General features: G+C 40.1%; 1 protein-coding gene across 15 annotated transcripts in view; it reads left to right on the forward strand.

The window, feature by feature from the left end:
* The window catches only part of MBP (myelin basic protein), a 111,356-nt gene that overhangs the window by 56,484 nt on the left and 30,558 nt on the right, over window positions 1–24,314 (forward strand). For all 15 annotated transcript variants that reach the window (XM_069004310.1, XM_069004311.1, XM_069004306.1 and 12 more), the window contains one exon: window positions 1,845–1,935. In XM_069004310.1, coding sequence (XP_068860411.1) covers window positions 1,845–1,935 — 91 coding nt within the window. The remainder of the gene's footprint in view (window positions 1–1,844; window positions 1,936–24,314) is intronic.

Genomic DNA, 24,314 nt, shown 5'->3' on the forward strand with positions numbered 1-24,314 from the left:
GTAGCAGATGTCCTCTTCTGCTTTTTTTCAGAGTTGACTGCTGTTCTCCATCTCTCTGTACAACAAAGATGTAGTTGATTTGCTGCTCACTATAAAGCAACTGAAATAGATTGGAGAACCCAAATCCAATATGCAGCTTACTGAATCAGTGGCCTCTAAATATGGGTGATCCTGTCAACCAGTACAGACCTTAGCCTAAGTCCCTTGTCCGAGTGGACATCTTTGCAGACTGGGTGGCTCCACAACTGACAGATTGTATCTCTGGGACAGGACTTCAGTTATTTGTGCTGATCATGAAGTTGTTTACGCAAAGCAAGTTGTCTCCCAGTATAGCCATTTCTGATTTCTGACTGGGTCCCTTCATCTTCCCAAAGGACATTAGTTAAGCCAGACTGAGTGAGCATCTGCTAAAACTGACTTCCCTCCTCAGCTCTGAGAGGTACTGAGCTGATGGGTTTTCTGTATGGGACACACTCAGGTTGGTACCTTGAGGGAGTGCAGAACCTTTTCACTTCTGCATGTGCTTCCTGCTTCAGGAAGGACCTGCAGTTTCCTCTGAAGCACTTTCTCTGTCTCTGCTTTTCCCAGTTCTTGTCAGCTGCTGTGTGACACCAGTAAGCTTGCTAGGCCTATCTTTCATTTATTTCTTTCTCAAAATTCTTGCTGTCTTGTTTCAAAGTCTCTTTTGAGTTTATGTCCCTTAAGTTTGCACTCCTCTGTTCTATAGGGAGGTTAACAGACTTAATCTACCTATCTTCTTACACCTTCCTTATTGTTATTAATAAGGGGAAATAAGAGAAATTTGGAGCTGTGCTATGTTTCTGAGAGAAGAGATGGTAGTTTTCATGAACAGATTGTATAGCAGCATTTTCAAATATATATCAGAGTTTAAAAATTGTATTTTTCCAAAACATCACACAGTTTTCCAAATGAGCATGTACTTGAATAGAGCAATATGTATCCTTTAAAAAGCATAGGCATACAACATTTGTCTTTTATTCCTTTCTCAACTCTTAGTCAACTCTTTCCAGCCATATTTAATATTGTATCAGTCATTTCATATCCATCATTCAATGGCTGACTGCTTATGCAGTTTACTGCCTGCATTGCTGTAAGCTTGTTTATATGTTTCTCTTGAGCACTAAAGTAAAATATTTTTAAAACATGAGTTATTTTTTCTTTAGTAGCAATATAAATATTTAAAACTCAGTGTTTCACAGCTTATGTTTTCCTCAGACTTTTCTAGCTAGGGAATGATATGTTTTAACTTCTGGCAAGTTAAGTGCTGAAGCTGTTGCTTTATCTCTGGGCCCAGTCTAGTACCAGGTAGCTAACTGGCAGATTTCTTTCAGAAATAGAAAAGTACTTGTGCTTTAAACAGTCAAGTACATGAATTGGTTAAAGACTTGAAGCTGGCTGCTCATAAGCTCTCTCTAGCTCACTTGCCTTTGCTCTGTAAGGAGGAATATTTGTGTACTATGTTCTGATCTCTTGGTTCACTAAGCTAACATGGAATATGTCAATAGAAATAAAATTAGATATGAAACAGAAAGGTGGAAACTTACAAGACTGTTATGATTTAAGATCTCTCTCTTGTTTAAATGTCTTTTCTAACTCTCCAGTTTATGTAGTCTAGTCAGATTAAAACAGGCTCAAAAAAAAATCTGGGTTTCCTGAGAGTATTTTTCCTTACTATTTTGCAAACCCACATATGTGTAGCAAAGATAACAAAACCACCTGTGTTAATGATTCTGTAATTAAGAATATAATTTAAAAGTTGGAAGAGTGTTTCTGTTTGAGAGCTATAAAAGGAGAACTAATCTCAGTAAATGTTTGTTTTACAGAATGCTGAAACCAAGGTGGAGGAAGCAGCTAAGGAGAGTCCAAAAGCAGCCAGACTAACACAGCAGTCTTCAGAGGATAATGAAGTATTTGGTGAGTTACTAGGACAAGTGGAAAATGTTATTTGATGTGTTAGGAGAAAGAGAATTCCCTCAAAATCCTAGTGATCTACTTAATGTTGGTGTACAGTATTTGAGTGCAGGCTGTACAGTCCCACAGAGACCTGTAAAGATGGAGGAGAGGACCAAGAAGAAAACAAAGAGCCATCAACAGTCTGAAACAAATAATCTCTGAGGAGAAGAAAGATTGAATTCCAAGTGTTCAGTAAAATTAAAGGTTTATGCAGTAAGGGAATATAAGCTTTTCTCCATCCATAATGGACAGGATAAGCAGTGAATTCTTAAAACTGCAAAAAGAAAGATGTGATCAAGTGTCAGGAAGGGAAATACAGGAACAAATACTAAAGCATAGTGATACATCATCTGGAAAGTGTGCAGATTCATCATTGCAGGTCTTGAAAAACAGGTTAGACAAGTAACTGTCTAAGCTGATGTAATCATCTTGTGCCAGAAGGATAGACTGGATGACCTTTGAGAATTCTTGGAGGCCTAGGTTTTAAATGAACTTCTCTTGTTATTTTTCAGTGAATCCCTTCCCTGCTCTCCATAGAGGTTTTGCTGATAGTTTTATTATTTAATCTGAAAGCCACATTTGACCTTTCCTTCTGCGTTAAGTTTTGGAAAAGAGACCAGGAATCTTAGAATCATAGAATATGCTGAGTTGGAAGGAACCCATCAGAACTATTAAGTCCAACTCCTGGCCCTGCACAGGACACCCCAAGAATCACACCATGTGCCTAAGAGAATTGTCCAGACTCTTCTTGAACTCTGTCAGGCTTGGTCCTATGAGCACTTGCCTGCAGAGCCTGTTCCTGTGCCCGGCTGGGCGACGAACCTTTTGCTGATGAGGGAAAGCTTATTATTACAACTTTAGATTGATTTTATGCTAATAGAACTCCAATAAAGAAGCAGTAGTCTAACATTAATGCAGGAGAGGTTAGGGGAAGGCTGCTTATGTGGATGTTACTAAGGCTGACTAGCTTGAAAACTTTAGGATGAGCGAAATATTTTTGAATACAGTAACGATTTTTTTTTCTTTCAAAGTACAAAAGGAATGGAGCATGGATAATTAGTCTTTTTCACTATATATGGAAATCATTTAAACTGGTTTTGTTTCAATTCACCTTTTCTCAGTGAGATAATATAGTATGATTGGCACATGAGCCTGAATTCCTGGTATGAATGTTTCCAACACTGATCACATAGTGCCAGTGTCTGATGAATACACCAGTGGACTTTAGAACTAGCTTTCAGCTTTATTAAGTGGGTGCTGAGGCTGTTACCTCATTTCCTCGCTATTTGCTCTGCCAGTTATTTGCAGTAGATCCAGTATTACTGGTTAGAAAGCCCCATGGCATGGTGTAATGTGCATCTCAAGCTGTGTCCTTTCTCAGAGCAGATCTTTCGTTTTCTTTCTGCAAGAATGATGGAGAGAGCAAAGCAAGGAGATCTCCATCTACCTCTTTCTGCCAGAAAAATCTCAGGCATTTAAACATTTGTATACTGTGATCAGTGCTCCCATGTACCAGTGAGCTAACCCAGTAGTTAGTCAAGCCTGTGGTCCACGTGGGAACTGTGAGTCTAAAGATGGGAATTAACCGTGGAATTCACTGTTGGTAGGTTTAAATTCAACATCCAATGATCCATACCCTGGATCAACACATTCTTTTACTAACTGAAGAAAGTCAACGTGCAGTGTGCTACATGGTCTTTAAAGCTAATGATTTACTAACAAACTGCTAAATATTTCCATGTTCCAAATCTGTGAACTGAACTGGTTATCTGAGATAAGACACTGATCAACCTTTGATAACTCGACATAACAAGGAGGAAAATTTTTTTCCAACCCCAAAACAGTCAGACTGTAGTATCTTATATCAACCCTCCTACCACTTTGCAAATGACAGTCTGGTGTGGTTTTTTTTTATTTTAAGATTAGGTCAAAATGGGGAAGAAAAAAAGAGGAAGTATGGTGCAAACGGAGTCTGTAATCTTCTTTTACCCTGGTCAAATGAGGAAATCAAAGTGGACTGAAGGTGCAAGTGAAATCACTGTAGTAAAGATCAGGGAGAATATTTTGACAGATACAAGTTTTATGTGTCTTGAGAATGACTGCTGTGTGTGCCTTTCCCTGCAGTTCTGGACAATTTCTTAAAATACTCTTATTATATCTTACAGGGATAAAGGATAAGCTTGAAGCAGTTTTCCCTAGATGAGTTATTTGTTGTTCTGTCACTTAAATGATTAGAGATCCTGCTCACTCTGGCTTGATCTATTTCAAGCTATCCCTCATTTCTTTCTTCTTTTTCCCCAGTGATGCTAATTATACCAAGCATCAAGTATGCACCAATAGTTGGTTAATTCATAGCTCCAGCTTTGACTAGAATCCCTCTTCTGAAGAATTTTTAATAGCCTCCAGTCTCTTTGAGCAGGTGCAGTGTCTTCCCTTTTCACAGAGATCAGTATCCTTTGTGACTTATTTACTATTTTCCCCAGACATCCCTTCCCCAGCTTTCTCTGGACAGTGCCACCCCCTACAGAAAGGTTAGCACAGGCAGCAGAGGAGCCTGACACAGCCTCTGAGCCCCCTTTGAAGAGGGGCAGCATCCCTTGAGAGCCGCCTGCCTTTTCTGTCCTGGTGGGCGCGCAGCAGGCGCTGGGAGGAGCCGTGTCCCCCGGCAGCGCTGGCTGTCCCTCTGCGCTGGGCCACCCGGTGGCAGCAGCTGCCAGTCCCTGGCAGCCACCAGGGCGCCTGGACTGCCAGGTCCAAGGCTCTGCAGCAAAGGAGACAGAAATCTCTTGATTTGTGCTTGTCTCCCCACTCTACAAGGTTAGTGTTGGCGTGCACCAGGTGGCAGTAATGACTTCTCAGGATACGGGAACTTTTCTCTGCTCTGGGCAGCATGGAATAGATGCAGTTGCTAAGGATTGTTATACAGAAGATACCTGGTGAAGCTGTACCATTTGAATATGTCAGGGTTTTTTTGAAAATGCTTCCGTTCAGAGTAAATGTGGTTTCTGCAGTCCCTATCAGCTGGGTCCAGTTTTGGAGGCAAACATGTTATTATTGATTGAAAATATCACAGTCGTAAGGAGCCAAGTGTGGGGTTCTCTTACAAGTCTGCTAGACCTGGTAGCATTCTTTGTAGATTCAAGCAAAGTTTGAGCCACTACTGCAAAGGGCCACTTGTGAACACACATAAATGTCATACTTTTCCTGTTGTTCTTCTCTCTGTGGGTTGGATTTGGGAATTACCATTCCAGAAGGCTTTTTTGCATTTCTCTTTAATATTTGGGTTTTTACTGGGGTATAAATGAAATGGCCTTGCCAACAATGAAGCCACATCGTACCAGCTGCTTTATGAAACAAGCAAATGAGTCAGGTGTGTCTTGTGTTTCAGAGAGGTAATTCTCAAAGGCAATGAACTTTTTATACAGGAGGATGGAATGGAGAAATGGAGCAGAAGGGTAAGGGTATGGGAGAGAAAAGACATCACAGTGATGGCATTTGCAACTATGAAATTCTGAATTGACAAGAGTTAGTTTTGTTTGCCCTTTGAAAGGATTTTCTTGTGGCATCCAACAGAGTTCTGTTGTCTGATATATACTGAATATGCATCTGTGATGTGGAGCTAGAATGTCTTGCTTGCTACTAACTTCTGTTGAACTTGCACGTAGTCAACATGGTCTCTGTTGCAACCAGTATGTAGTCAGAAAAGGATTGTGAATTACAGTCCAGGGGAAAGAAGGAAATTCCTGGGTATGGTGCTATGCATTTAAGGAAATGGATCAGGAGGGGACTCTTCACCTTACTTCCAGAGATTATTTTCTGAAGTTTATTTGATCCAATGCTACACTACAACTGTCAGGCAGAAGCAGGGGGGAAATCTGCCTGTCATTCTGACCACTGGGATGACTGGATCTTTCTTTCTTTGGTTTAGCCCCTATTACATTAACCTGGAAAACAGAAAATGCAGATTTTTAATTATACTTTATACTTTTTTTTCGATAGGGTTGAACTAGCATAAAATTACAAGCAAGATTTTTCCTTGGGAGAACTGTTGTATATTAACAATATATTCCGCTTTCTGATGGCAAAGAAAGTCAAGTGTGCTAACTTTTTGTCATAGAATCATAGAATATTTTGAGTTGGAAGGGACCTTTGAAGGCCATGTGGTCCTAATCCCCTGCCATGGGCAGGGACATCTTGAACCAAATCAGGCTGCTCAGAACCCTGTCCAACGTCACATTGACTGTTTCTAGGGACGGGGCATCCTCCACCTCTGTGAGTAACCTGCTCCAGTGTTTTACCAACCTCATAGTAAGAAAACATCTTCCTTAGGAAGATAGAGTAAGACTTGATCTTGTCAAACAGGAAGCTTCATTTTCTATCTTGTCGATGAGGTCTAAGCTCGTATCTGGATGTGGCCATTTTTCTTCTGGCTTAGAGCTTTCCAGGGATCCATGCTGTGTGCCTAAAGTTGTACTGTGAGGTGTTGGGTTTTTGTTGTTGTTTGGGTTTGGTGGTGGGGTTTTGTGCTTTGGTTATTTGTTTTTGGTGTGGGTTTTTTGTTTGGTTGGCTTTGGTTTTTGGTTTGCTTGTTCTCTGGGTTTTTTTACTAAAAAGAGGCAAAATGAACACATTTTTTTCCCCCTCTAAGAGGAGAGATCCTATTGTAGGGCTTTTTCAGCACCATCTGCCATTTCAAACTGCAGTACTGGGTACCTCTTGATGTATCTTTTTGTGTGCAGAGCTCAGAGATAGAGCAAGAAAATGTACATTCAGCACAATTCCACGGTGGCCCTGACTCACCCCAATTCTTGCTTATGCTGATGCCTGCTGCTGTGTCCCACACAGAATGTCCTGTGGGGAGTTGTGTAAACCCATGTGGGATGAAGAGCTCCTCTCTCTGTGAGACTTCCATCTGTAGTGGTTTGACAGACCTAGTCACGCTCACTGTGGGTCTGCCTTAACACAGTCCCACTGCATCCAAACCTAGGAACTTTTGGATGCTGTGTATTGAATGCCAGTTTGGGCTCTTTGGTTGTGGGGTTGTTCTGGTTGTTTTTTTTCTTTATATGAGGATTTACTGATGGTCTATAAAATTTGTCCGGGAAAATGAGAGAATTTGTATTCTGGTCTTATAGAATATACTTACAAAGGTGGGAATATATATGCTATTGACTGTTGTATCTGTAAGGATTTCACTCTTCTTGTACCTATTTTTGCTTTTTGATTCTTGCTTAAAAAAGAGAGGGGGCAGAATGTGAAGGGAGTAGCTGGAAGGCACAATGCCTTTATCAGGAGGTGATGCAGTCCTGTCAAGAGCTGGCTAAAAGCTGAAGGTTATTGCAGTTCAGTGACCTCACTGGGAAGCTTCTTTCATTGTAAACACAATCAATTGTGGAATACAAGCTATGACATTAATGCAAAATAATGGCAAGCTTACACAAAAAAAAATCAGTCTGGTGGGACAGCAAATGGTCCTAAAATAGGTGTTATTACCATGGTGCAGTTATCTCCTCTTGCCTGAGAGGCAAATGGGGGAATTCAGTGTCCTGTCGGTTTTCGTTATAAGCTAAGTAATGATTCTGGTTTTCCAGCTATCCACCTATTTCCACTTTCCCTAGCCTTCTTTCCTTTTCCCGGTTTCTTGCAAGACTTGGCCTGTCTGCTTTCATCCAGAGACCACTGGTTTTTCAAAATTACAACAGCAACCCTGGATTAGCTTTCTGAGATGGAAAGAATAGATTTACATTTTAATAAAAAACCTGCTTGCTGGTTTTTTTTGCAATTGTTGGGTCTCAGAGGTACGGCTCACAGCTTTCCCTTTTTGGTGTGGTATTTTATGCCCATCTGCAGATCTTTATTTTAGGGAAAGGGCTGAAACTTGTGTATCTCACATATCATAAAGGGGTTTTTGCAAACAATGTGTAGTTTTTGCATATGGGCAAGCGAAGATGAATACTGGAGAAGTGCTGAGGTGGAAAGAGACCTGTAGGAGTCCAGAGGCAGAAGCTGGCCAACTGGTGGGATATTTTGTTATTTTAAAGTTTAAAGCTTTTTATAAAGTACAGATATTTGCAACTTCTGTATTAGTTCTGTAGTTTGTTTGGTTATGGCTCATTTTTATGGATTTTCTTTATTTAACAGTAGTATTCAAACATTATTTATTTCCTGGCAGCAGTCTGGTGCTTTAAACAGTAACAGTAGCTCTTGGACATCTAATTAGTTAATATGCCTTTAATTAAGTAATGTAATGTCCTACAGTAGCATCAACTAAGTCTTCAAGATTGCCTTTAGTATGCCGTTGATGTTTGCTGCAAAATTAGTGCACAAGCACTTAAGGGCATTTTAACAACTCTGACTTGGTATGATTTTTCTTTTTTTTTCTTGTGTGTACCACATGCAAGAAATTTGTAAAACAGAGGTCTGGGTTTTCCAAATATCATAGGGACTGGATTTGTTACTTGGGTGGTTAGCATAGGCGTGGAGCTGAGACAGCAATGTCTGCTGCATTTTTAGCAGTGGTGGGCTGTGCTTGCTGTAATTAATCAGCACATTAACAATAAATGACTTATTCATGATTTTAATGCTTGCTATACAATGTACAGGAGCCCTGATTTTTTTCCCCCTTGTTTATTCAGTGAGTCTGTATGCAAGATGGAGGGCAGCACAATAGGCATTTACCATCCTATTGTTATCCAGAACAAGCATTGTATCCAGTTGTAAAAGTGAGGATGGACAAGGGTGGTCTAATGTCACATGTTGCTGGATGGTGATTTGAGGCCTATGGTTAATTAGCTAGCCATGAAACAAATTACTCCTTTCCCAGTGTGTTTTATCATCTTTGTCCTGTTAGCAGGCTGCAGCCCAAGAGAGTATTCTCTGTGCACAGAAGTCCTTAGTGTTCTCTGTCACTGATTCTTATGTACCATCCAGTTGGGTTAAGGCAGGATTTTATCTGTAAATGAATTAAAAGTGCTTCTGAAAGATCCTTATTTCAGGGAAAGGAGCTGAAATGTTGCTGTTGTCCCATTTCCAATTTTGTTGAGGCTGAATAACCACTCAGTTCTGGTTTGAGTGAAAGAAGAAGCAGAATAGTTCTCTGTGGGCCAACCACTCTTCTGTCGGGTTAGCTGAAACAGATGTTGTTGTTAAAGTTTAATTACAACATGACTCACTTTTTAATGCAGTGGCTAGAAGAGAACTAGAAGGAGTTTTTGTACCATATGTTAGGAGAATATGAAAACAACAGCTAAGATTGATAACACTTCCGTGTCTTTAAAAAAATAAGTAATATGAAAGTCATCAACTTTGGCTTCCTGCATAATAGAAACTATGGAATTTCATTATGTAATTCCTGGATAAAATCCATAATACCTGATTTGAGCCAGAATAATGTCCTGTTGCAAAAATTGTACAAAACCAATGGATTCTCCTCAGACTTTAAGCAGTCAGTTATCCTGGTTAGAAAGAGGCACTTTGCTGATGGTCTGCACCCCATAGTTGCCTCTAGTTGTGTGTCTGGCCTCCATTAGGCTGCCCATAGCACACATCATGAAAGACATATACAAACCCAGAGTTTTTCTTATCTGAATGCAGAAGACAGAAATTGGGGTAAAAAGGGGATACAGAGGTAAACATCTTGCCCTCATAAATACTGTAGGTCAGTGCGAAGTTGATGCTTCCCCTCCAGTGTGCTGTCAAACAGGTGAAATTCCAATTCCTTGCCAGGATCTGATGGGCCTAAGAAATTCTGGGTTGGATTCTTAATGACACTTCCCACTCACACCCCCCTTTAAGTCGTGTTCACTCATGATATTGTGATAAGCTCTATTGACTTTTGCCAAAACTATAAAGATAGTGAATTGAGCTTAAAAATCAAAAATCCATTGACTTGTCCTTCCAATATTAAAGGATCAGGCTGGAGTGTGGAAAAATCTGTGTATTTTCTTATGTTCAGGTTGATGCCCAAAGAGTATGGAAGGGCAGGGAGAGAGCCACTGTAGCTGCATCCTCTTGTCCAGCAGCAGTTCTGCAAAAATATCAGCCTGGGTGTGTGGTGGATGTAGCTCTGGAAGGAAAGCCAAGCAGCAATAAGCCCACCGTGAAGGATTATGAAAGTAGAGAATAACAGCTATTGTAAACACACTATGCAAGCTGTTTTGGTGGTGACCCTGACAAAATATTTTTATTCTGGTGCTGAATTGGGCTTCAGCCTCATGCGTGGCATTTGCAACTGTGTCCACAAGACTGAAAATGAATCTGCTGGTGGTGGAGAGCGAAAGCAAGAAGGAATGCACAGCATTTGAATGAGTGAATGAAAATTTGCAGGGCTTGGCATGTGTCAGTTTCCCCTTGGCATTCCCATTGCTGTACCCTGGAGCTCTGTGAAGCTCCAGGGCTCCAGTTCCCTGTCAGGCAGGAAATCCAACCCGTACTTGAAGCTATGGCTCTCTGTTACGCATTTGTTCGAGAAGGCTGCCTGTGGTTTGGCTTAACTCCTTCAAATACATAGCTCAGCAGCACTTGTGCAATAGTTCAGTTTCAGGGGTGGGACAGTGGCCCTTTAAGTGCTGACAAGGAGGAACAGAGCAGAAATTCACATCTGAGATAATCCATTTTTGATGAGGAAAATAGAAGTGAAAAGGACTAGTATTTACTGGTGTGCACACACTGGTACTTGTACAGAAACATCCTGGTGGCGACAAGACTGCAGTCGCTCACAAGCCTTGCAAGGAGCAGAGAACAGCCATGATAATGCTGCTCTTTATTTCCAGTGCTGTTCAGAGCAGGCTCCCTCTCTAGAGCCTTCCCTATGCTTCCCTTCCCTGTTGCCAATGAAAAGCTTGGCCTTTTCTAGTCCCTTTAATAGTCCCACTTAATTAGAAGGAACCATTTTTAGACTGGATACAAAGTATTTCCATCAAAACAGCAACTTTAAATTAGTGTGAGTGATTTCTAGTAGCTGTCATCCAATGTGAATTCTTCTTTTCTTTTTGGTTCTTCTTTCTGTAGCATCTTAAAATTTCTTCTGTGCATCATACTAATCTACTGCAGGAGGACTGCAGTAAAAATCAGAATTTTAAAGACTAAACTCAGTTGCTTAAACAAACGTATGCTTGGACTGTTAAAAAATAATTCTAAATAAGTTTATCTCAAGTGACTTCAATAGAAAGAGTCTACAGATAAAAGAAATCCACAACAGTTCTCATTTCTGTTCTGAAGTATCTGTAATAGGATTTTCTTTTAACCTTTGCTCGTGGAAAAGTAAATGAATGGGCTCTTGAAACAAGAAGTGAAACAAAAGTGATAGGTTTTGGACACTTAACTAAGCCACCATGTTATGTTACAATAAATAGACTTCATTTCATTGGAAACAGTGGAGACAAAATTAAAATATTGATGCTTCTAAAATAAATACTTGACATTTGACGATTCCTTCTTTGAAATAAGCCTGCTTCCCTGAATGTTTATCAGGATGTGGTATCTCTGTTTGCCTTGATGGGACCTCCTGCTTCTTCAACACAGCAACTCTGCTGATTTTAACAGAGCCATGCAGTGGTTATGCCTGAGTTCCTACCAAGATTATGGTTGCACCCAAGTTCCTACTGAGGAAGATGCTGATCTGTAGTACCTGAAGTCATCAGCTCAGCCAGCAGGTTTGAGGTAGCCGTCTTTCACATCAGGCATCAAGCGTGCCACTGGGGCAGCTTCAGGCAGGCAGATATTTCCATTTTCTGATCTACTGATGTCGTGCAGCCCAAACTCAAACAGGAGTAAATAATTCTATTCTGAGGTGAATGGGCCAAGTTTTAATTGCAGTTGTGACATTTATTGTCATGAGTGAACTGAATTCTTTAGAAAGCCTTTTTGGGCAGGATTAGCTATAGACATGATAAATTTTTGTCCCCTTTTTTTCACCTGTTGCTTCCCCTATTCATCAGGTGTAAAATGTGCAAGTATTTCATTTTTTTAAGGTAAGGCTATGGCAGGAGCAGGCAGTAGTGTTACTCTGTTCCCTTACTTTCAGGCTGTCCTTTGTTTTGTGTATCATGTTCAGTCTTGTATATAAACCGGCCATCCTTAAAATGACCACGAGACCCTCTTGTTTGGTCTCCAGATTTTATTGCTGTAGTATCACATTCCTTCTGCATTTGTCAGCATAGGAAATCTACTACAAAATAGGCAATAGATGTCTGGATACCAATTATACAACAAGCCTGGGTGCCCTAGTCAGCATTAAATATAAATTCTGAACGTTTATTCGATTTATTTTCCAAAATTTGTTGAAATAATTTTACTGATCTGTTTTGGAATATATAATTCTGATATGAAGATCTGAAGGCAAATTTGTTTCAAGATCCCTGAATGAATCTGCTTGAAGTAAAAACCAAAACCACAAACTGTTAAGACCCCTGAAAAATAAGAGCTTCCCTCTTCCTTTTCCACCAAATTTTTCCACCCTTGCTTTGACAGATCAATGGCTGGCCAACATTATCATGAGCTGCATAGCCTAGAGAGGGAGAATAATAAGTGAAAAGTAGTAGAGGAACTTCACTAAACTTCAGCAGAATTAGGAACATGCATTAACTTTTTGAAATACTATCCAGATTTTGACCGAGATACTTTGGTGGATTTGGGCTTAAAGTGAGAATCAGAAGACTGAGCAAAATAACTGTGTGTGACTTTTCCCTTGGTGATAAATTCCCCCAGGCTCCAGCAGAGAGATGTGACTTGTGTTTCCATATGCCAGCAACAATAAATCTGGCATCTATTTTAAAATCAGTGCTCACCTGATTGTAGTAATTTATATATAGTGGCCTGTTTTCAGGATGTGGATTGGAGTGGTCAGTGAGATTGAACTGAGCAATTTTCTGAAAGTGAGAAGCCTAGGAATTGAGATTTCTGAATATATTCATGCTTGGGATTTTTCTTTTACCTTTTCAGCTGCTCTCATTATTTTCATGGTGCACAGGGTGTTTTTTCCTCTGTTACTAAAGTACCAATGTCCAAATGCAGACTCACTCCCAGCATTATTTCAGTCACAATTCATACTGCAGGAGCACCCAGTCGAGGACTGGACCTCACTGAGCCTATTGATCTATAAACATTAGACCACAAGAAGGTTGCTCTGCACGTGTTGCTGCCAATTCCTGTTTCTGAGAGTAGGTGTTTCCTTGCCAGTCAGTCTGCTTTTACACCAAGCAGTGTTTTGCTCTTAACTGTAAGACAAGAACCAAATTGCTCTAGATTTTGCAGACAAACTGAGGTTTCACAATGAAACCTGTTCTACGTGGGTAAACTCAGTAGCAGAATCTCAACAGCACAGTTATTCTGTGTGGATGTGTGCTTCATTAGCAGCCTCTCTCAATGCTGTTGCTGCTCTTGACAGAGTTACAGCTGCAGAGTCATGCTTGTAGCCATACAGCTCTGCTAGTGACTGCTCCCTGAAGGCAAGCCTTTAAATTATTCCGCTCTTCAGCCCAACAATCTTTTTATATTGACTTGTAATTTGTTGTTCAGTTTTGAATAATTATGAAGAAGGGCGAATATCTTTCTAGTTTCTGAGTTACACTTTTGCCACCCACAGGGTTTTTTTGTGTAACGTATGTGCTGATTAAAAATGTCTCCTGCAGTGAAAATATGAGACCTTTTCTACTGTATTTTCTTAGTTCTCATGTAAAAGGACCCTTTTTAGCTCTACCTAAATGTACCTATTAGAGGATTTCTGAGACTGAAATGTTCCTGCAAATTAATTTCAAGATTCCAATAAAAAAGAAAATAAGAAAAAGAAAGCTGTGGAGCTGGCCCCTCAAGAAAACAGAAGTGAATGTCTTGAAACCAGCATGTTATTTAAAATCACCCACTGCTTTGGCTAGTCATTGTGCCACCCCACCACTAACGGCATGTTCAAATACCTGGCTTTTTTAGTCAACTCCCTGTGTATTTTCAGAGTATTATAGTCATGTTCTTTATCAGGAATGAATTGTGAGAAGTGTCAGAATATAAGATAGTTTGACATAGGGAGCTATTTAGAATTAGATAGAGCCTTTTCTCCTCCCTCTCTATTAGTCTGCTTGTGTTGACATAATTGTGATACAGCACTGCAATATAAAGACATGTATTTTTTAAAGGCAAGATTCGTAATTCAATATCCTGATTTAAATAAAAATATAACCCCTCTAATTTAGCAGATTCATTTTCATTGAGGAAATATGTAAATATTTGATAGTTCTGGTATTTTTATTTAGTTGTTTTATTTTCTATTTTAATCAGAGAATAAAAAGGGATCTGGAGGTTCTCAGGATGATGGAAAGTTGTATTTTTTTGTTACCTATAATGTTAAATAAAAAGTCTGTGCAAATAGTGACATTTTCATCTGAGTGAAATATCCTAACATTTCTTCTTTGTAGAATTGCTAATGAGGTCACATCTTTCTGAAAATTGCAGTTAATTTGTATTGAGTGTAGGGTTTTACAACATTTCAGATCTCCTTAAATGTTGTGGTTGCAATAGTGCATTTATTTTAAGGACGTTATTTATACACAAAAATTAGGAACCATGCTAGTAAGCTGTGTCTTCCACAGAGGGGAAGATAAAAATGCAACTTGGATTAGGGGGAGGAATTTGATAAAGCATATTTATGTCCTTTCATGCTCTGTACATTCATCTGTTTAATTCCTAGGCTGGTTTGTGTGTTAATTCAGAGAACAGTAATGTGCACACAGTGGAGATGCAAAGGCAATTTCCTTGTCTCTCTGAAGTGTAAGCTGGAAAGTGTATAATTATCTGTAGATTTTAGCAGATAGTACCAATTGGAGTTCTTGCTTATATGATGCTTGTGCTAAAAGTGGTGTGAATCAGAGGTGGTTTGTTTTGTTGTTTGGGGTTTGGTTTATTTTTTTATTAACTTACCTGTGGGTAAGAGGCTGAACATCTCATTTTTGAGATTACTGGTAAACAACTTAATGTTTTCAACAAAGCAATTCAGGAATCATGAAAGTGCATCACAAGGATGTGACTTGAATGAAATATTATAAAACAAAATTTAAGAGATAAGAAATAAATCTTGTATAGGAGATGGCAGAACAGTGAAGAATGGAATGACCTTATTCTTTCCTAATTACATTATCTTTGTGCACAGCTGCTTAGTCTAGTGTTTGGGTTTTGAGTGGAGGGGTTTTCCTTGTGCTTTGGAGTGTGGCTTTTTGGGAAGTTTTTTTGGGGGGGTGGTCGGGGGGGCCGTTTTGGTTTTTTTTCCTCATATGTTAGTATCTGCTTGTGCTAAGAACCTTGGATCAAACGCACTTTTAGGTTTCTGCCTACATCGTTGGGGAGAGACAGACGGATCTGGGATTAGAAGCACATCTGTATCTGTTTTGTCATTCTTAAAACTGCTTCATCATTCAGCTCACAAGGTCTAGAGCCTGGAACTCTTAAGGATTGCTTGTATCCTCACACCTTTTAGATTAGCCCAGTGGTCAGCGAGTTCATCCGAAAAGACAGAAGAGAAGTTCCAGGTCTGTGAAAATACTTCACTTAAAATGTCCTGCCAGCAGTTCTACCTCGGCCTTTATATGTGGTAGCCGACATATCTCAGATGATCTCAGCTCTCAGGGGAGCATAAGAATAGAGGCATTCTCTGCGTGCATGAGTGGTTGGAATAACACTGTGCTTAGTGATCAAATGAACAATCCCTTTGAGCTTTCGAGATAGTACCCCCTCTCACAGGGCATCGGAAAGCATTTCTTTAACAATTATGCAACAACAAAGCACAATAGGATCACTGGTTGCCGTGATTTCGTTCTGAGGAGGAAAGTCCAGAGTTTATGTTACCTTGTTGTTACTATCTCAAACTAAACCGGTTTGGCAGTCAAGAAATGCAGCCTGATCTGTGCCAGATCCCTGATTTTAGTGGAATAGGGTGGTGCAGAAATAAATGTTCGGAATTTTTTTGTGTTTTAGCCTGCCTGGTGCTTTTTTTTTTAAAAGCTCCCTCCTTGCCCCCCTAGTCTCATCTGGCACTCCTGCTTTTCCTTAAAGCAGTTTAAAGATCCTCCTGATGCAAACAGAACTTGTACCATGGACTGTACTTTTCTTATGCTCCAGGTCATTTCTCCAGCCCAGTGGTCTTCCTTTTTACTGTGACCGATTCCTCCTGTGTGACTACACTATTTTACTGCTGCTGTCTGCTTTTGCTTACCACCAGTCTTTTTTTCCTGTGTTTTTCTCACCACATTTTCTTCTCAGCTGCTGATCCATTTCTTTCTGCCAGACCTTTAGCTGCATTTGCATCCTTCCATCTGGCTGGTTCATACCTTTTCTTCCTTTTCCTCTTCTCCTCTTCATGGTCCTCCTTTACTACCAGGAGTCACTCCTTCAGCTGCTTTCTAGCAGCTTCTCTACTGACAAACACACAAAGTTCTCCTTCTGGTGAGCTTCTTGATGATTAACCTGCATGTTACTACAAATATTCTAAACAATATTAGCCAGTCTGTCTCTTTTCTTGCATCCCTGATCATCAGAAAAAGAAAAAAGTGGGATGAAAAAGGGTAAATTTAAAGTAATTTAGATGTTTCCTTTTTTGATTTTTAAGTGTTGAATGTGGGACACTGCAAGCCACAGATCAGTGAATATTCCAGCCTTGCACAAATGAATACTGATGAGATGACCTGGGATAATAGTGTTGCTCAGGGCTGCTGAGGCTATTCTGCTGTAGTAACAAATTCTAGTCAAGACTGAGACATATTCAGCAACAGGATGTCTTGTTTTTTCTTTGAATTTGAAAACCAGTAACAAAGCTGAGGTTTTCTTATGTTGTGCATGTGTGTGTGCAAACAAGTATTTGTATGGCACACAAGTGTTGCACAGTTAGCAGCAGAAAAGATACAGATACATATATTCTGTGTTCTCTGGGATGGTCATATTACCTAATCTTTTCATTCTAGATGAAGAAGAATAAAAGTTGAAGATTATAAATTGCATTAATTTAAAATTAAGATCTGGTGTTTCTGGTTTTGCTGGTGCAGTGCCCATGCCCTATTAAAATCTCAGGGGAAAAAACATATGATCTTTAGCAAAACTGCTAGTTCTCAGCTACTGAAGTGGGCCTCAATGTAATATTTATAGTCTCATCATAGAGTTCTACTGGTTTGTTGTTGGGTTTCTTTTTCCCCTTTTCTCCCTGCTAATTAGTTTAATGCTGTCAGCATAAGAAACATATTTTTACTTTTGTATTTGTAGTATTCATCTATAACTTCAGGTTTGTCTGTACTTTTTAGGAAAGGGAATAAGTCTTAGCCCTGGATTTCAGATCTGACCAATTACTGTGTCTAGAATCTCATGAGCTCTTCCTACTGCTTTCAGCTCATCCCAGTGGAATAGGCTGCGATGGTTGGCTTTGAGCTGCTTATAATCAGGAAGCACACACAGTTTGTTAGATTTTACATCATTGGAGGGCCAGAGGCTGGAAATGGGAATGTGTAAATTTGACACTTGATTTGATATTCCTGCTGAGTAGAAGACGCACACATTTCTCCCTTTGCCGTCTTATTTTCTCCTGGTGGGGCAGAAAGTATATGGTAATGAGTCCATAAGCAAGTGGTTATTTAGATAGCAGCAAATTGCTGCATAAAAAAGGTCCATATGCTAAGGGTCAATTTAAGGTAATTTAGATGTTTTCTTTTTTGATTTTTAAATGCTGAATATCAGTGAATGTTCCAGCTGTGGTCTCAAGGAAGAACGGGAAGGTGGGAAAGCTGTTCTGGTTTTATCTTGCAGAGGGTATTTAGCAAAGCCAGTTGTCTCAGGGTCCCACTGAGATTTTGTTTATGAAGAAAAGTACTTTGAATGTCTGAATCTACTGCTGACCTTTTCTCCTTTCTCTTAATTATTTTGAGTACCATGAATTAGTATCTTGCTTCAGATTTAAAAAACAATCAAGCAAAACAAAACAAAAACCAGATGAATGTGCATGATAAATTGATAGCATATTACCCTCTCTATTAAGAGTATGAAACTGGTAGAAAACAAGAAGCAGACACAAAATTCTTAAGCAGGCAATTTGCACATTGTGGGTGGATTTTCTGAAATACCTGAAGGGAATTTTAAATACTCTGGAAAAATTATGAGAAAGATCATAACCTGAGTGTGTTGTAAGTAATAAAGAACACTAAGCACAGTGGTGAGCTCTGCAGAATATCCTAAAACATTTTCACATTCACAGTGCAGTCTCAAAGGAAAAATTGTAAATGGAAGGGAAGGACTAGAAAAATGTGGTCCATGGAAGTGTTAGTACTGAACACTGTCAATACCATGTTCTGGGAACCCTGAGATGTAAAACAACTGTTGGCATTTGGAAGTTTGGACAGGGTTTCGGGGTTCTTTTGCAGGAGCTGAAGGTCAAAATACCCAGTGCCAGACTGCATATGAGCTTTAACCTGACAGGCGAAATACTGACACCACTGAACCTTTCCAGTTTGGCTGGCAGTAGTGCCCCAGCTGTGTGTGTTTTGTAAGAACACACTGGGGGAAAGCCAAGCAAGACGGATAAATGGACACATATTCTTAAACAGCAGCTGTCTGTAACATCCAGTTCCACTTGGCTAAGCACTAATTTGATTTTTGCTTCTGCTTTTAAATTCTTTTTGAGCTCGTTGTAATCTGTTTGCATTGGTTGGTTAAATTTGCAATAATAGTCCAAAAGCAGAATTTGACAGCCACTGCTTTATTACCACCTCCTTTCCCCGCCCCATTTCAAACAAAGCCTAATTCCAAGGTAGAGTGGCTGCACATTTGGCTTTTTTGCTTTAGATTTCCATTAGACTTTACTGCCAAAACAACCTGGTCATACCCATGACAAGGCTGAATTTGTCTTCCTAGTAATTTGTTTGCCCTAAAAAGCAATTTGATACAAAGGTTTTCTTCAAAAAGGAAGGTATTTTGGGGCAGTAACCACACAATAAAAATACTTAATTTCACTTTTGGAGACCACTCACTTTTAAATTGCTTTGGGTGAACACATTCCATTGTATGCTGCAACATTTTCCATCTCTCCTAGGGCTAGGTCCTGGCTTTTTCCTGTATTCATGTGCTTGCAGTCCCTTTGCTTTCCCCTTCCACACCTTTGTGTCTACGTTCCCGTGTCAGAAAAACCATTCTGGGCAGGATGGGTGACAGAGGATGTCAGAATTCACATCCTGACACATAGCATGGGCACAGCTATACCACTAGAATGCATCTGGTACGAGCAAACAAAAAGAACAGAGTGTTTTTCAGGCCATTTGGGGTACAGCTAAGGCTGCCTCAGTTCTTCGGAGACTGTGTGTTACACAGATTTTCAATTTTTGTAAAATAGATGCAGGAAGGGCTAAGGAATGCTTTGACAATATGATAGATGTTTCCCAAGGGTTGGTCAGCATAGTTCTGAATCATGATATACTGTGTAATTCCTGTAAGGCAGATGAAGCACATAATCCATGATACGTATCCTTGGTAGGAGGTAAAAGAGTTCCACTCAGCCATTTTTTAAAGACTTTTTAGCTATTGTGTAGGGCAAACAGTGTTTTCGTGGAGGAAGAAAAGACACTGCTTCTCTGGTATCACTGACATCTCTCCAGTCAGCATTCAAGTGCCATGGCATTCATTGAATGTTGTGTTTTTCAGAAGCAAAGCCTTGCTTGATCTGTTTTGTGTTACAAAACATGAAAGACAGTCTGGATAAATTTCTTTAATGGAATCACTGATCCTTCTAAATGTATTTCATTTTCATGTCAATTCCTCTTCTGGCTACCATTTAAAGCATATTTGATCTAGTTACTAGCCCTTCTGCAGGCTTAATGCTGCTGGTAGCTCCAAGTTACTAATGCTCATGTTTGTGTAGATGTTGCTGGAGAAACTGTGTATGGCCACATGCGAAACCGCACTGTCAGAAGGTAACCTGGTGCACTCTCCAGGGATGTGGTGCCTCTGCGTTGCAGTACATCCACCCTTGCCTTTTCCTGACATTTATTCATTTGTTAAGGGTTTAAATTTATCAAGGGAACTGCCTTTATTCAGTCACCACTTAAGCTGGCTTTTGCTAATTACATCAGATATCTGTACATGTGCACGCAGAATAGTGCTAACAGAAGGATTCTGCTTACAAAACTTAATAGTTTGTTCATTAAGTAGGTCTCACTTGCCTGTGAATCCATGCTGACTTAGAGCTGTACAGATGCGGTTTTTTTTGGATAATCTTGGACATATATCTTTGGTACACAGGTTGTACATCCACCCAATTATGCTAAAGTTCCTGTGAACTGGGCTGGGTGTCCTGCCACTCACAGAAGTGCAAGTGGCTCCCACTGACTTAAATACCAGTCAAAATAATTTTTTTAAAAAAACAGGTCTATACTGCAGTGCAAGCAGAAGAGGAATAGCTGAAGATGATGCAGTTGTATCTGCTGGTTAGTTATGATAATGATAATGGTAGTTATCATTTAGCTAGCCCCATGCAGCTTCTAAGGACCGCACAAAGTGTGCACTAATTAAGTGTGAACTACTCTATCAGTTAACTTTTACTGTATTTGGAAAGCCTGACACTTTTTATTATGTGTGACAGACCTGGCAATGAGAGAAAGATGTAAGCAGCATGACTTCAACTTGCAATCATCTAGTCAGACTGTATCAAATTAGATGTATATGAAAAAGAATAAATGCTCAGATAATGTCATGGTCTAGCTTCACATCAAGTTATCCTCTATAATTTTTTATCTTTTTTTTTTTTTAATATTGATTGCAACATGTTGCTTGTGCCATCAGTAGAAGTGTAGGATAATTTGACAATTGCTGATTTCAACTAAGTTGTGTCAGCCACCTGCAAAGAATATGGGCCTTAATTTTATTCCTTTCAGGTATGTGAGAAATATTTTTCTTGCCAGAATAGAAGATTGAGAAATTGAAAATGGGGTGAGTGATAGACCTGTCTTATTTATTGTCACAGAAAAGAATTGTCAGGAGATGTGGGTGGGAAGAAGGGGATTTGTTTCAGTAAATGCCTCTTTATGACACTTTCTGAAAGGCAAGCAGTCAGAGCTGGAGACTTTGCAAGTGCAAGTTTTTGTCCTATCATGAACTACTTATTTTCTTATTTTTATGAAATGTATCTTGGTCTGTTAATCTGCATGTATTTGTTTTTTTTTTTTCTTTTTTGTTTCACTTCTGTTTCTCAGGCAATACTGTCTGCAGTGGGCTTTGCTGCTGAAGGAGATACTCTGGAGGTTCAATCCCTCCTGTAATAGGCCAAAGATAATAAATGAGAGTTCAAAATTAAGTGCATTTGCTTCTCACAGCTTGATGCTTTCATGCTGTTGGGGAGCAGCAGAAGTGGCCTGTGCAGCGTGGGGATGAGCTGGGACCAGGGTGACAGCGAGGAGGGCAGGTCAGGCAGGCACCCAGCAAGGGGAGCAGCGAGGGCTGTCAGAGTCCTGGCAGGTCCCACCGGGGGGGAGACACAAGCCCAGCCACCCCACAGGAGCCCCACAGGCCTTTTTCTCATCCCAGCTGTCTCCTGGCAGCCTGAACCTGGGCTAGAGCTGACCTTGAACAGGGACAGGGAGCTCACAGACGAGTGAGAAGAGGCTGCAGAGCCTGCTCATGCACTTGGGACCTGGAAATGAATCCTTGAGCCATGTGTTTTTCCTACTGTTCTTCACAGTTACTATAGATGGAGTTAGATTTTTTTCTCCTTTGTATTTTTTTTATTCTTGATTCCAGTACTTCAGGCTTTCAGTGGGGAGGAAAAAAAAAAAAAAGCCTAGTAGAGCATGAACACAAATCTGGAGGCACAGGCAGTTTTCCTGCTACTTCCAGCACATTTGACTTCTGCAGTCTGTGGCACCCCTTTGTCAGACTGTCCTGGTTATCCTGTTTTCTCAGGATGAGCTAAGTCCATGGTTCTCTACAATGGATTGCATCCTATATTGAGAACTGAACCAAGTTGCAAAGATTTTATAAACAGATTGCACTGTTTACATATTTCAAAGGATGCTGAGTAACTTTCTGGGATACCACAGACTGTGAATATGAAAGACTTCTCATTTTGCCAGTCCCAATTTGTGGCTGCAGAAATTCTCTTACAGCACTTACCTGGGAAATAAATGAATTTCTATTTTCAGAGATAAGATTAACACAGCTTTTTTTTCTGTCTTTGGAGCACTTTCTACCTTCTGTGAGTTGTCTGCACAACTTCCTAGGAGGCAGAAAAATGAAAACTTCCTGCTGAGAAAACCAAGACAGAGTTGTTTTGTTTATTTCTGAAATGGCTTGTGCATGGTGCTCCTGCACACACAGGCCCAGAACCATGAATTGCTGAGCCTTTTGCCAGCAGACACAGGGCTGCTGCACTCAGGAAAGCTGGAGGCTGCCAGTCCCAGGTCAGTGCAGCACCAAGCCAGGCATTAGTCAGGTTTGCTGGCTGGGATGAGCGTGGTGCTGAGGGCTCCAACATGACTTCCAGCCAGCCTTGGGCTCAGTGGAGCAATCTGCCTGCAAAAAGCAGGCATGGTATCACCTGCCTCCCCAGGGCTGCATCCTAAGTTAGGGTAACCAGGACTGTGTGCTGTGTGCATCTTCTGCATACAATGCTGCCCTATGAGAGTCCTTCTGGTGTAACCCACTGAGTTGCTCTTAGGCTCTTTGTAAACTTTTCTAGAGTGGTGGTTTTACTCACTCTCATGCTTGCCGGGTGGATTGAGAGAAATGTACCTAAGTACACTTGGGAAAAACATGTTTATAGCCTTTCTTGCTTGTTGAAATATTGTGTAGCTCAATCATACTGCCATTTTAGTCTTCAGAACTAACAGCTCTTTTTGCTGACCGAGCTTTCTTCATCACATGAGAAGTGACTTTATACGTACTCAAATAGCAAAATAAAGTTTGTGAATTCTTGTATTTTCTTTCTTTCTTTTTTTAATAGTAGTAACTCCCACGAACTGGTACAAGGCTTGGTACTGTGCAAGCAGTTTTTCACTCTCAGAATGCTGCTACTGAAAAGCAGATATTGTGTAAAGTACCATCGATCACTGCCGCGGTTTTATACAGTTTGTCACCATTGTTCTTCGTATAGCATTGAGTCACATTTAGAACTATGGTACAGCTCACAAGTGTTCAGCATGGGGGAAAAAAGTGTTGGGTTTTTTTAATGTAAAAAACCTCTTAATTATTTGTAATCTGGTATCATTGATTTGTTAGTGTGTAGAAAATATGTCTGATGTGGCCTAGTATAGGTGAGAACAGAATCATTAATATATTTAGGTGTGTATGATGTGGTTTATAATGATGGAGAGTGGAATGGAGTTTCTGAAGACCTAGAATAGCTGAGGTTAGAAATATTAGAGCAGATATCTATAGGGCTGTTCTGAGAGATGCTTAGCTCAGAGGCAGAAATGGACTTTTATATCTAGTTTTACATTAACAGCTTTGGGATTCCCTAATAATTTCCTTGGGGTTTTTTTTCTGACTAAGAGTATACTGTATCTCAGGTAAAATCCCACTGAAGTAATAGATTATTTTAAATTGATGCGTGAGCAGATCACATTTTCTCTCAGTCTATCAAACACCATGTAAATACATCTTTTAGAAATGTGGGATTTCATGCTGTACAAATCATACCAATGGCCTAGGCTACTTTGGAAATCTTGAAATTTCGCTCCCTCCTTCTGCCAGTACAGAAATGTTTTGTTTTCCTTTCAAGCAGTACCTGTATAGATGAGCTTGTAGCATGAAATGGGGAGAATCCTGTTTGTGATTGGAACATAGAGCAGGCAGCAGTGTATGATCTTTGTGTTAGTACAGCCATTTAAATTTCACTGGGAAGGGTGAGGAATGAAGTATTTCTTCTTTCAGTGAAGAGAAGGCAAACTCCCCAAACCAGATCAGTCTGTGGCACCAACCACACAACACTTAATGCTGGTTTAAGGGAACTGCAGGCAGGTGCTGATCCAGCCGTGCTGCGTTAGCAGAGCTGTAGAGGGCTGCTGCTGGAAAGGTGTTTGTGAAATGTATCCTGACATGACTTTGAAAGCTCTTAGCTTATGTGGACAAGTGTCAGTAATCCAGAGCAGCAGAACCATGTGAGAAAGGGCAAAAGGCCATGCAGTGTTTATTTTCCAAGTGGGGACCCTTTGAATTTAGATGTTTTGTGTAATCATCATAAGACATGCATGGGTTTTAAGCCTTTGACAGAATAGGTTAGGAGAGGTAGCACTTTAGTCTTTTGACTCTTGCAGTTGATTTAGAAGTGAGTATTTGTTGTCTACTTCTACTAGCTTCTGACAGCTCTGACTGGTATTGGGCAGGCAGGCTTT

Source organism: Aphelocoma coerulescens, chromosome 2 (genome assembly GCF_041296385.1).
Source record: "Aphelocoma coerulescens isolate FSJ_1873_10779 chromosome 2, UR_Acoe_1.0, whole genome shotgun sequence".
NCBI classification, from domain to species: Eukaryota; Metazoa; Chordata; class Aves; order Passeriformes; family Corvidae; genus Aphelocoma; species Aphelocoma coerulescens.